Below are 13,232 nucleotides of genomic sequence, written 5' to 3' on the forward strand. Positions count from 1 at the left end.
GGTTCACCTTACATCTCAAATCCCCCAGGGTAAATCCCTGGGCATTCTGCATTGTTCTCACATTGAAAGTCAGCGCAGAGAGATCAAATGTACCTACCCAACTTTATGCAGAATAAAATGGTGGCAGTGTATTATTTCTGTGGCAACATTTTAGAATATTAAGTGAGATTCAGTTGGTAATGTGGTAAGATTATGTCTTGACTGGGGTGCTTCCATTGAGATTAACTGTAACTATACAAAATGTATTGCCATTTGAATTATAGAAATTATAGATAAAAGCCTTCACAGACAGCTTTAATCAGTTAATTTCTTCTGCTTTTGTCATTGGGGGAATCAGAAAATTGTTGACAGATAAAATGACCTTCTTTTAAATAGCATAGAATGTGGTAGCCTTATGTAGAAACATAAATTACCATTATTTCCGAATGGAAAAGCAAAGCATTTAATAAAATATGGCTATAATGAACACCTGGCTGAACTGCACACTGATGCAAGAGAGGTCTCTTATGCTGTGGGCAGAGGCTGGAAAAATTCGGCATGGGCCCGTTTTGGGTTAAAAAACACAACAATACAAGGTCATGGGAAGAAGTTAGAACTATTAATAACACTAACACCACGGTTGAAAATGTTTTGAAGCTATGGCAGAAGCATTATTGTGCCTTTGAATTTCATGGTATGCAGAGTAATTTTAGTGTTGATCTCATTGAGGGCATCATAGTGAAGTCTGTTTCTGAAGTTTCTGAAGAAAAGAAAAACTATAACTGTGGAGTATACGCTTGCACATGGTTCTTACTTTTGCATCAGATTTAACACAAAAAACAGTAATGCAGCAATGGGTGCATGTAAAGATTACAGAAAATTAGTATTCCCTGAGTTTGATTTTAAGAATAAGTTCATAATTTTAAAGTCTGTCTTAAAACAATACCCTTAATACATTTCAAGAATTACTGGTCACATTAATAGTTCCTCTCGTCCATACTGCCTATAAAAAGATCCATTCCTCACATAAATCCGGTGGAAGATATGGGGATCAGAACTGACAGTACTGATTATGTCAAAAAATGCTTTCTAAGATCAATTGAAGCTAATATGAGGCTTCAGCTGTCTAAATTATAAAAAATTAAGTGGTTATCTTCTGAAGTCAGTCTTTCTAGTAGAAAGTGCCATCCTTGTGTTAGGCCCCAATCCCCTGTAAAAGATGCATATGTAGTGTATGTCTGTGATTGAGTGATCATGTGGACTTAATTGCATTCACTTTTATAATGTATAGTAATACTTATCTGCCTGCATGTTTGTGCGTGTGCATTTGTGATGTCTCTTAATTGTGCAGCGGAGCAGGCATAAAGCCAAGCAGCTGTTGGCACAGGCCAGTAAAGCACTCGCTGAAGCCATCAGCCTGTGTCTCCAACATAACCTGCCTTTTTCCATCCTGGCTGATGCCTCTATCAACATGTTGGACTGTCATGGCCAGTCGGACCCTGCAGTGGCAGGACAATATCTTGCCCTGTTTCAGGTATTACGCATCAGATCGTATGTGTATTTTTAAATAAACTACCTAAAAATTACATGTGAATCATCAGGTTTCACTTTCACTTTCAGTCCCATCTCTGATATGCCCATGTGCCATTTAGAAAGTTCCACAAATAGTACATTATATGAAATAGTGGTCCATATGCTGCCACTGACATACTACATGCACAGCACACTGCAGGTGGCTCTATGCACTTTGCAGTCCCGCGCATCTGTATACACACATCATCTTGGCTTACTTAATAGTATTCTTTAAGATATCATCATATCATCATCGAATATAATTCCTGCTATTACCTTCTTGCTAGCTCCTTCATCCATCTTCTGTTTTATTCCCAGAGCTGCTGCACTGTTGCTATGATAGGTGAAGTCCTAAGTTCTGCCTGTGCTGACACCAGTTTGTCCCAGCTCTCGGCTCTGCTCAATCTCCACAGAAAACTGCTCCTCTCTCAGGAGGAGAGGCCCAGCAGCATGCTGAAGGGAGCCGAGGACACCCTTAACAGTCTCTCCAAGGTACCGGCTCACCAAACCCCCCCATTCATGATTTATGGATGCTGTCATACCCACCTCGGTAAAATCCCTTGATGGGGGACAGACTATTGGGGCTGTTATGGCCTTTGCTCTGAAATCTCACGGAGTGGTGGAACTCTGTACTTGTGCCTTAAAGTTTTTATGTATGTGCTGGTATATGACACGTGTACATTTTAAGAATCATTGATGCTGGTGAGTTTGAATTGTAATGTTTTATTATGATTGAAGATCGATTAGCTGAAGGGGTGGCAATGTTAAAATATCAAGGAATTGGGACTGACAACATTGTGATACTTACTTTAATTTAGGCACCCCCTAAAAGGTGATCTCTTTAGTTTCTGAATGTTATCACTAAAAAAATCAATTAATAGTCTCAGTCAATGATTTTGACCTTGGTGGTATACCTGGTTATCTGATATATTGTATGATGGTGATTATCAATCACCTTCATTCAAACTCAAGTTAAATTAAGTGACGCTTGTTTAAACATGTTATTAAAAGGAACAGGTCTTCAGAAGCAATTAAAAGTGAAAAAATTATTTATATTCTCAAGATGAGATGATTAACATTTTATCTGATAACATGAACGTGAAAGTGTCGTAATTTTGTCTGTGACATTTCTGACAAATTGTGACTGGTAGTTTTGTGCTGGTGAACCCATTCTAATAGGTTTGAATAATTAAGATAACAATTTGTGAATCATTCTTGTTTTAATGCATTATAATTGCTCATCCTTTTTCAAAATCCTTTAAAATTGAAATGCAAAGAAATATTCCTATGTTCCTGTTAATGTACGAGATCTTTGGTGGCACCTTGTTGTGCAACATGCTTTTTTCTGGTTTTCTGGTTCGCAGGCCTTCAGCCAACTGACCATCAATCCCAACCACCTAAATATCCTTGCAGAGCTCCCACCCAACCTGAAAATCCTGCTGCTTCAGCATTCAGAAGATGGGTAATTTCTGTTTTATCCTTTTCTCTTGGTTATCACTATTTCCCTTTCTTTGCCATGGTACTCATCTACGATGATACTCTGACAGTATCATGGTACATGAGTAAATGACTAGAGATAACACAAGTAACATTAGGTTTAGGCAAAAGTCATACCTGGAGCAGAATCAGCTTGCTGTGTGGTAGACCTGCCACTGGAGGGCTGATAATAAAGGTGTTTTAAATACACTTTTGAAGTACTGAATACAGTATACAGACATAATTGCTTGTGTTGGTGTGTTTCATTTTTAGGTCAGAACTTTATGGGGCCTTCTATGAGATGACCAAAGCTCCAGAAAATCAAAAAGGAAAGACTACACAAGTTACAGGTTTGGTTCTTGTTCATTTTTTAAACCAAGGTTCACAGTACAAAGAGCAGTAAGACTTCCTACTGATATGAGAGATATGGATCATTTCAAACATAACATTTACTGCCTTTATGTATTTTTATACTGCATCTAATTTGTTCCATAGCTCTGGGGAATATGGTTTTCATTACAAATACAGTGCTGCATGTAGCATTGTTGTCAGCCTGTAAATGGGGCCAAATGAATGAAGTATTCCCAAGTAACATTTGTCTGCAAGGCATATGAAAAATTCAGATTTAATGAAGACATGGAGAGAGGAAAAAGCTCTTGCATTTCCCTTTGACCTCTCTGCGACTGGCCTGGCATGGAACACCAGCTGTCGAGAAGTCATCACAGGGTATTAGCATACTGTATTACCTGCTCACATGACCTTTCCTGGGACTAGTCTGACATAAGTAGTTGTAGAAATAGTAGAAAAAGCAGTTGGCTCATATCTAGACTCATTTCCTCATAATGAGGACAAATTCATAAAACAAAACAAAAAAAGCAGAAAAACAGGATGAGGCTGCTGAAGACAGAGGGAGATCTTATAAAAGGAGTATGAGGAGGGGGGGGTGGAGGCACTCACAGGGACCAATTACAAGGCCTGTATGTGTGAGGATCCATGTCTGATTGTGTGTCAGTTCCGTTGTTGCAGGTACCGTGACGTGCGCTAGAGTGGCCAAGGTTTCAGTCTGCCCTCAGGCTCTGCTGGCACTGAGGGAGCAGACTCGGGCCTTTGGCCAGGAGAATAGACATGCCCTCCTCAAGGAAGTCTGTTGGCACGGTGCTGAGGGCAGGCTGGAGGCATCTGAGGAGCACCAGGTTATTCCTTGTGTATGTCTTGTTGAGACCTCTGTTCTTCTTTCACTTTATTAACATTATCCACTGTAAGCCTGATACATAAGCTCACTCCACTGCAATTATTATCATCTCATGTCTTCTTACTTACTCAAGAGACATGGGATAGCTGACTTTTACTTCCAAGCATTGTGTAGCTGAAAGAAATGTGTGCATGAATGTAATGAGTGGCCTGAAAGAATAAATATTACATCAGAGCTACTGAAATTCCCTTTTTTTTTCCTTTTTTTCCCCCTATACAGAAAAGTGCCGCAGATGAAAAGTTAGCTGCTCACTTCTGCAAACTTGTACAAGATATGGAAGACTATTTGAATCCACTTCTCACACAGTTTGACTTCTCTTGCCTAAGGTGAAGTACCGTATATGTCATCAGATTCCCTATTTTGTCTACTGCAAAGGCTTGACAAGTTTCATTTTCTTAGCCTAAGGAAGGAAAGTTTGCTACTTTGAAGGGAAGATTTGTAATGTTTAGGAGTCTGCAGTTACTTATAAAAGGAGCTTTTTCATGATAGTGGAGTGTATGGTTCGGATTATGTATAGTTCATGTGTCTATGAGTCTACTGTACATACTCTATACTGTATAGACTTTAAATGTCCCTGTTTATGCTGTACAGTGTGTAAACTATAGATCTTTCTCACAGCAGACCTTCCAGATCCTGGTTTTGTGCATGCTCTGTTACTGGTAGACCTAAATAGGGCAAAACCATTATTTATGTCACCAGTTAGACTTGTTTTTTACTGCTGTGGCAGGAACACATGTCCACTTTGAGAAAAGTATATACAAGTGTGTGTTCAATTGAGACTGGTTTGTTAATCTTGGTTTGTCAGGTGTGTCCTTTGCTCTGAATTCACAAGTGCATACAGCAATCTTACACAGCAAGTGGTGCATGTCTGTATTTCTTGCACATTGTCACATCTTACACAATTGGTTCTATCTTATGTCAGACATAAGGTCTTGTAGCCCTACTGATCCTCACCCATCCTTATCTACCTCAGGCTCCAGGCTGCATCAGTACCATTTCCTGAGATGACCAAAACCAATGATAAAGAAGTAAAAGGGAGCTCAAGTAAGGGTAGAGTATGTTGGGTATGGCTTTGCGTGATAATTTGATAAATCAGTGGGAATTATAGTGTCACTAAACAGTCCAAATTGTTGGAACAATCAAACTAAAAGCTGTGGACTCCATATGTGGAGCAAGACTTCCTTAAAGGTTGTTATATAGCAACATCTTAAAGATTCTAAGGTAAAAAATTGTTACACCATCATAAAATATACATTAAATATGAAAATCATTGTACTTCTATGCATATTTGTGTATACAGGTAAATTACCAACAGACCCAAGGGAGTATGTGGTGTTGCTGGCAGACAGAAAGTTGCTGGAGTTGCCACTGGAATCCTTGTCCATCCTGCAGGAGGAAGGCCTGAGATCTGTGTCACGAGACTTTTCCCTCCAGCTTCTCCACAGTCGACTGAACAGAGCAGAACCAGAGAAAGGTACCAAAGACACACATGTAAACACATTTTTGAAAATTTTTTGCAAGGATTACCTAGGGATTCCTAATCATCCCCATGAACATGCAACTTTAACATGCAACATAGAGCAGTTAGTCTAGTGGCTTCTAAGTCTGAGGATCTTGGTCTTTGTATGATTCATATTATTGTATGGTTCTACCATTAAATTGTATGCAGTCCATTATGCAGTTTAAATAGATAGATTGCCTCGGAACAATTAGTTAACTACAGAAAATCCAAGATACTTGACATTTTTACATTAGAGATAGGCACATTTGTACTACTTTCCAAACAATAGATGTGTGTGAAGTTGCAAATGAGGCATTCTTTAGCCCTAATTGTGTACAGGAATAGCATTAAAAATGTTTCAACTGTCTGTTAAACATGCATTTAGCTTAACATCTTGTAGTGACCACACAGAGGTGCTCAAAGACACACATGCTTGCCCATGTGCATGCATATTAACATTGAAATACAACATATAAATGCTGTGTAATCTAGTTATTAGTGTAACAAAAGGCATGAGTAATGCATTACTTTATATAGCACAGGTGTTATCGGAAACCTGTTAGAATATGGAAGTGCAAATGACTGGACTGGCTGGCAGCAATATTATTTCAGCTAGGTCTAGAACAATCAGGAGGATTCCTGCTCCACATTTCTTCAGCCTGTTGTTACTGCCCTAATTAAACAGGCCCCCTATTTAAATTCCTACAATTGTACAAAGAGTTTTTAATTAAGACCTATGATTATTCATTTCCTGTAATTTCTTTTTAATTCTAAGAAACAATTTGTCAGTTTTATATCTAATGTTCTCATTCTTATTTCGTTGGTATCACTGTGATATTGTCAAAGCCAAATGAAGTAGCAATAAATATAATTCTTACTGGTTTCTTTAAAAGGAGGACTCTACTGTATATTACATGGAAGATATTGTCACATAGACATAGACATTTGCAAGTAAAGTAAAGAACAGTAAAGAAACAGCAAGATATGACTTATAATAAAATAAGACCTATGAACGGGTCATATCTGAACTTCCAACTGTGTTTTTTAATGTGGCCAACCCCAGAGTCACAGATACTGTAAGATGGGGAAAAAACGGACAGTGCAGTATAAATGTCTTATCCATCAACTAATAATTAGAGTGGGGCTTTGTGTTTGACTGGATGTTTGCCTCATAAAATTCTTCACCATATTGTAGTAAATAATGGCTTACACTTGCGAAAGCATTTTGACGCCAGGATTTAGACTGCAAGCAGTCATCCATAGAAATAGAATTTTTTCAGGAGAGAAAGGTCATTTCACATCCTGGTAGCTTGCAGAAGTTCATGCGGACATCCGTGAACGTCATGGCCTGCTTTGCTAAAGTGGATGTCCATTAAGTGTGGCCATTTTGTTGTGCCTGCTAGAACAATTTAGAACCAGGGCTGTAGGTTTGATTGGCCAGGCGTAATATATGTAGGTGGTGGCCAAGGGTAACTGTTGACTGAGCAAATCAAGCTTTAAGTTTAAATGACCGTATTTGTTAATGTTGTCAGCCTAAATTACACAGGTAGTGTAAACAACAGAAAGGCATCATATCCAGCTACTTACTGAGATGTAGATTTACCCTGTTGGCCTAGCTCAAATTCTGGCATCTCTTTTGGACACTGCCAGAAAAAGTGACTAACTGTTAAATGCAGACTTTAATCTTAAACAGTCTTGACTTATATGGCCATGGAAGCTAGACCCAACAGTGATGTTTTCCTACTTTATCCCTATTGAGAAAAAAGAAACATCACTTTCTAACTGAGTTCATAATACCTTTACAAATTTTATTTATTTAATGCTACAATAAAGATCACTGCAATGAGTGTTTTGTAGCCTGTGTTCCCACAGTGCGATCAGGTGCAAAGAGTGTAAGCAAGGAAGAATCTAAACCAAAATGGACAACACACAGTCAAGTACTGTACATATGCTTTCGAATCCAACACTGCCAAACTAGGAGTGCGGTTGAAATTATGACAGTCTCTCACTGACCAGAATATCAACTCTGATCATCAATATAATGTTTACAAGAATAAGTTTGCTACACAGTCAATCTGGTGAGATGAACTGTTGTTTAGTATAACTTTAGCCTTAACGTTTCACTATCATTGCCAAAAATTGTGATGGAAAGACAATCTTAAGAAATATTTAAATTTTTCTTTATCTATTTTTGATCCTGCATAAATTAGCCAAGGCAGTTATAAAGCTGTATTTCATTACAGACCAGTGTCGCTATTCAGCACCTTATTGCATTTTTTTTCATATTTTTGTCTTTGCTTTGTTACTGCAAGAATTGTTTACTGTAAACTATGGCAAACAGTGTTTGGTTGGAGCAGAAAACAAACAACAAAGAACTTTTCAATGTGCGGGTACCAAATTTGGGTAAAAATTTGTATAAAATCATCTGCTTAATAAATATTTTTGGGTAAAAAGAAGAAAAACAGAGACAGATGAGCCTCTCGTTTAATTAATATTACCAATCACGTTGTGTCCTCCAGTCTCTCACGGTTTTATTTTGGAGGTCCACTATTAGTGTAAAATGCCAAGAGAATAATCCAGTTGTTTTATGGCAATGATACTTAAATTCTTGGGGGAATTATGCACATTATTATTTTTGAAAGAATAGAAAACAGGACAGAAAGAGCACTGAAGCCGATGCTGCAGGCATTTTTAGCTTTTTAAAGGTTGAATCATTTGCATAACTTGAGTGAAATTTCAAAGGTTAAACTAGTGTGTATGTATGTGTGTGTGTGTGTGTGTGTGTGTGTGTGTGTGTGTCTGTCACTTGACACTTGCTTCTGCCACAGATAGGAACTTACAAGAACATGCATTTCATAATACATCTTTCAATACCTGGATCAAACACATGGGTGACGATGAGACCAGAAAAAAAAGTGATCTTTTTCTGGAACATCATTACCATACTTTTGACATCTGCAGCTTAGCATTGTGTCAAGAAGATACATTGCCTGAAACCAATTTTGAAGGGGCTATTTGTTATTCTGTGCAGTGATTTGCATGAGGTATGCACAGGACAAATTAGCACAAACTACTGTATAAAAAGTGCCTTCAGGTTGGAAATGTTTTCCTGTGTATGAACGTCTGTTCTTACTGCCTCAAAGATTACTGTCTCAGAGTTGTCAGGTGATATACTGTAACATAAACTGTGATTCAGACTACACAGACTGTGGCTTGTCCAGCTGTGGTGGCAAAAAAAACTGTCAGATGTAGAAACTCCAGTAGTACTGAAAAACGGTTTCACTAAAAAGTTTGACCTGAGCTTGGCATTCAAGGTTGGCACTAGTTGCAAGGTTCCCTGGTCGTTATCAACTGATCAAACGCTATGGTATTTTTGCTTTCCCGATTTTGAGCTATGTTTCTGTATGTGCAGTTGAAAACTGCTAAATATGGTGCTAGAGTTGGGTGGAAGTCAGAGAGTGAGGAAAATCATTGATTTATCTGCTATGTACTTTGAATTTCAACAGCAAATTTAGGCATTCAGTCATTATTTTTTTAAATATCTTTTTATGAAATAAAGTGGTATAAAGTGGTATAAAGTGAATTCAATTCATCCTTGGGGAACCTTAAATGTCTACTGAATTTCAGATGGTCTTATAGTTTCCCATGAATTAGAAAGTGGTCTAAGACTTTCGGGCCACACTGTATATTACATTACATTCCTATGGAAGATGCTTTGTCAAAAGAAAGCTACAATAAGTGAAGTCAAAATCAATAGAAACAAGAGCTGTATATCATCAAAAAAGTATAAATGCATCCCTCTGAAATTAACAGCTAAAATGTGTTTGAAGTGCTACAGTACAAGCCCTTTTTTCCAATTTACTTTTTCTAAATTACACACAAAAACATTAAGTACTAGACTGGGGTGTGGAGATGTAGGGGGTTGAAGCAGAAGCTTGTCCTTGACTAGCTGTGTTGAGATTTTACTTTAGACCAAAGTGTTGAACCGATGGATTAACAGATGGACTCCTCTCATACAGCTGGCATTGATTAAAATTCAAAAGGATAACAGTGATAAACTTGAAGGTTACCACTTCACCGTCTATGCAATTAGGTGTAGACTAAATCCATTTATTTATTTGTTTCTTTGTTTGTTTGTATGAAAAGAAAGGTGGGGGGTTGAATCACATTAATGTGGCAATTAAATTGATAATCAAAGCTTAATCAATAGGTTGTGCTTTCATTTGCACAAGATAGTAGATGTGGCCATGACGAAACTTTTAGAATAATTCTTCAGTCACTAATAAATGTCACTGACTTGCAGATACTGAGAAAGTCTCTTTTTTTCCCAATCCAAATGCTGTATAATCTACCCCACAGACCAAGTGTACGTATTAATTCTGCTTCCTGTCTGTGGCAGTTGAAAGTGACAACAAAAAGGACACCAAAGGTGGCAAGGGAACTAAAGGGAAGGGAGATCAAAGCCAACCCATCAAAGTGGTGAGTTCAGTAAATTAATCTGGGCCTCCCAGATACAGAAAGCAATATTACTTTTACCTGCTGTCAGCAGTGGCAATTATTTAAGTTCTTCCTGCCTCTCTTTTAAGTGTGTTTTTTCAATCAATTACATAATGTGTTTTCCTAAAGATCCTATTTCTAGCTTTGGTGCAATTATCCTCTGTCTTGCATCACTTCTCTTCCTGTTAGCTTTATTTTCTTTTGTACTACTTTGCGTCTACTCAGTCTCCCTTGTAACTGGTATTTGCAGATGTAAATGTTCTAGAGACAATATTTGCATGTGCATATATACTTTTTGATTTATTTACTTCTGCTGCGAATACTTTGTTTGTAACTGTCCTTGTTTTAAGCTGTAATAACTTTCATTTATATATCCAGATACCTGCCAATAGTGCCTCACCGTCAAGCACCTTCCCAGTTGACACACGAAACTTCAAATGTATCTTTTTTTAGAAAGTCCTTTTAAAAGGACTTTTGTTAAATATTTTTTCATTTGGGTCCCACTGCAGAATAGAGTTGCACACTTTCTTATAGATCATTATTCTCAACATGCCTCTAAAGATATTGTCGACCCTTGCAATGACAGCAACTGTGGTGAGTAAATGTAATTTTATGCTATCAATTTTTCTGGCTGAGAATAAGGTTACATACCTTACAATACATACTTAACTTTGTAATCTCCTGTGTAATGGGATGGAAATACAGTGCTTTGTGGCAGATATAGTGTAATTGGTTGTTGCTTATTATCACTTATATTACAGTTTAGTTCAACCTGCTTTTATTTCAGTGTCTCTGTATGGATGGTGTGTACTGGACTAAAGTGTTACTGGTCCTTTAGAGACTCAAGAAGCCCAGTTCTGCAGTGATCAATGTTTTTCTGTATATTGTAATGCAATCTTCTCAGCATCCAGCCTTTTAAAGCATCCTTTATGTATTTTTGCACTATACTATTTTACAAAAACTATACGTCTGTGGCCTTGTATGAGTTACATTGCAGCTCCCATTTGGTTTAACAACTTCCACAAGTGGAAGGCTTCATAATATTTGTACGTTGTTCTCTGTATGTGACACAGAAGGGACCAGTTTGAGCACGAAGATGAAGGAGATTTTGAATACCCACAGCAAGCATTTCACCCATCTGTGGGAGGGCTTCATGTGCAGCAAACAAACACCCAGGTTAGAACCTTTAAGTAGAGCAAATGAAAGCAATGCAGCATGTCTCTTCTTGGTTTTTGAGCACCCATTGCATTTATTACTTTTCAATCCACCTTATCTCTTCTGCTCTGCCATCACTCTTTCATATGTGACAAGCCTGTCCGAGATGGAGCAGCTGCTGTGCAAATGCAGTGCCTTTATTTACCTGGGGCGGGAGCGCTTCATGGCAAACATTCCACCTGCCAAACTAGCAGCCCTCAGTCTATCTGGTACTGTACACCCATACACTGCACTTTCCCTCCATGGTTTATAATAGGACCTAAAAGCATTTTTATATGAATATTGTTGTTTTTAAAATGTGAGATGAACACATGGAACATATCCATGTGAATACTACTGTATTCACTGTTACCTGCCTGGTGCGACGTTACCAACAGAATCATGTTGCATAGGTCTATTAATTGCTATGGTTTGTTTCAGTTTGTTCAGAGATAACACCAGCAACACCCCTGGAAATTTCACATGACAAACTCATAATGTTTCCATCACTAACCTGCATTTACACTTCATTACAGCAGTGTTCTTTCTGTTTTTCAGCTGATAGCAAGAAAATGTCAACTGGGGTTGTCAGAAAATTAGCATATTTATTTTCTGAATTGTAAAAGGTGTGTTGCCCAGATCTCATTACCAATATGCCTGCATGTAGGCCCTCTCAAAAAATACAATGGATACATACGTACTACCTCATATAAAACTCAAAATGATGAGAATGATAGAGAACTAGTCTATAGCATCAAATGTCTAATGAATCACACAACATTTTGTGTTTTCTAAAGCATTTAAAATAGTAAGTAAGGAAGAAAATGGGTGGCAAAATACTGTAATGAAGAAATTTTGAGAAGAGCTGTGGATTATGTAAGCAGTAAATGGAGCTATGGGCTTGATCTCTTCACACACATAAATCTCTCATTCCCTGAGTGGGTACATATAGAAATATCCATGTTTTGCACTGAGAAATCAATGAAGTTTTACTATCAGATTCTTGCTACAACACTTCCACAATTTCACTGAGTGCCTGTAAAAATCAGTCAACTGAGGAAATCTAATGAGGTTTAATGGTTGTGAATTATAGTAGTTGATCATATTGAGCTGGAAAAGCAGTATAAAATTGACTGACATTGCAATAATGTTTCATTCCTCATGAAATAAATTTAACAAGGCTCATTTACACAATGTGAACAGTCTGAACTACTGCTTGTAGTAGAAATATAGTGTAATGCATTCAATGCCAAGTAGCGAGGATTCTTATTTATTCTGAATGTACTTTTCTGTACAAGTCAAAGTGTTTTAAGACAGATGTTTGCTGAATCATTTCAACCTAAAGTCATTGTCGTCTCAGATGAGTAATGATTCAAGAAATAAATACAACTCAAGAATTACTGAGTGTATTTTTACTGAAATAGCCTTTGATAAAACTTAAACCAATCCTTTCATCTTTTTTTTTTGCTTGGACAAGTCTTAAGAGATCTTATGAACGTTGTAATAATATTTACGGTCAGAGGACAAGAACCCATTTCTTCCTTCTCAATTGTTAGAGGAGGCCCTTTCCCTTTTTGACTACTCTTTAAATAAATAATAACCTTCCCCAAATCACCTTTCAGCTCTTTTACCTTCAAAGGTATTTCACAAAGCAGCTATGGCTTCATCTTCATGGCTCCTTTCCTCTCCTTCACAAGCAAACAAAGGTAGTCTGAGGTTGGGTGTGCTTTCCACTGTGATTGACAGAGTGTCAGGCTGGCC

At 37.7% G+C, this 13,232-nt stretch overlaps 1 protein-coding gene across 1 annotated transcript in view; it reads left to right on the plus strand.

Annotated features, from left to right (window-relative positions):
* The window catches only part of LOC120796537 (cilia- and flagella-associated protein 46), a 52,913-nt gene that overhangs the window by 36,513 nt on the left and 3,168 nt on the right, over nt 1-13,232 (plus strand). Inside the window, 13 exon segments of the mRNA XM_040139511.1 lie at nt 1,331-1,513; nt 1,870-2,043; nt 2,916-3,013; nt 3,301-3,377; nt 4,054-4,232; nt 4,499-4,605; nt 5,253-5,323; nt 5,580-5,753; nt 10,180-10,259; nt 10,656-10,716; nt 10,839-10,871; nt 11,351-11,453; nt 11,589-11,701. Of these exon segments, the coding sequence (XP_039995445.1) occupies nt 1,331-1,513; nt 1,870-2,043; nt 2,916-3,013; nt 3,301-3,377; nt 4,054-4,232; nt 4,499-4,605; nt 5,253-5,323; nt 5,580-5,753; nt 10,180-10,259; nt 10,656-10,716; nt 10,839-10,871; nt 11,351-11,453; nt 11,589-11,701 (1,453 nt within the window).

Source organism: Xiphias gladius, chromosome 11 (genome assembly GCF_016859285.1).
Source record: "Xiphias gladius isolate SHS-SW01 ecotype Sanya breed wild chromosome 11, ASM1685928v1, whole genome shotgun sequence".
Classification (NCBI taxonomy): domain Eukaryota; kingdom Metazoa; phylum Chordata; class Actinopteri; order Istiophoriformes; family Xiphiidae; genus Xiphias; species Xiphias gladius.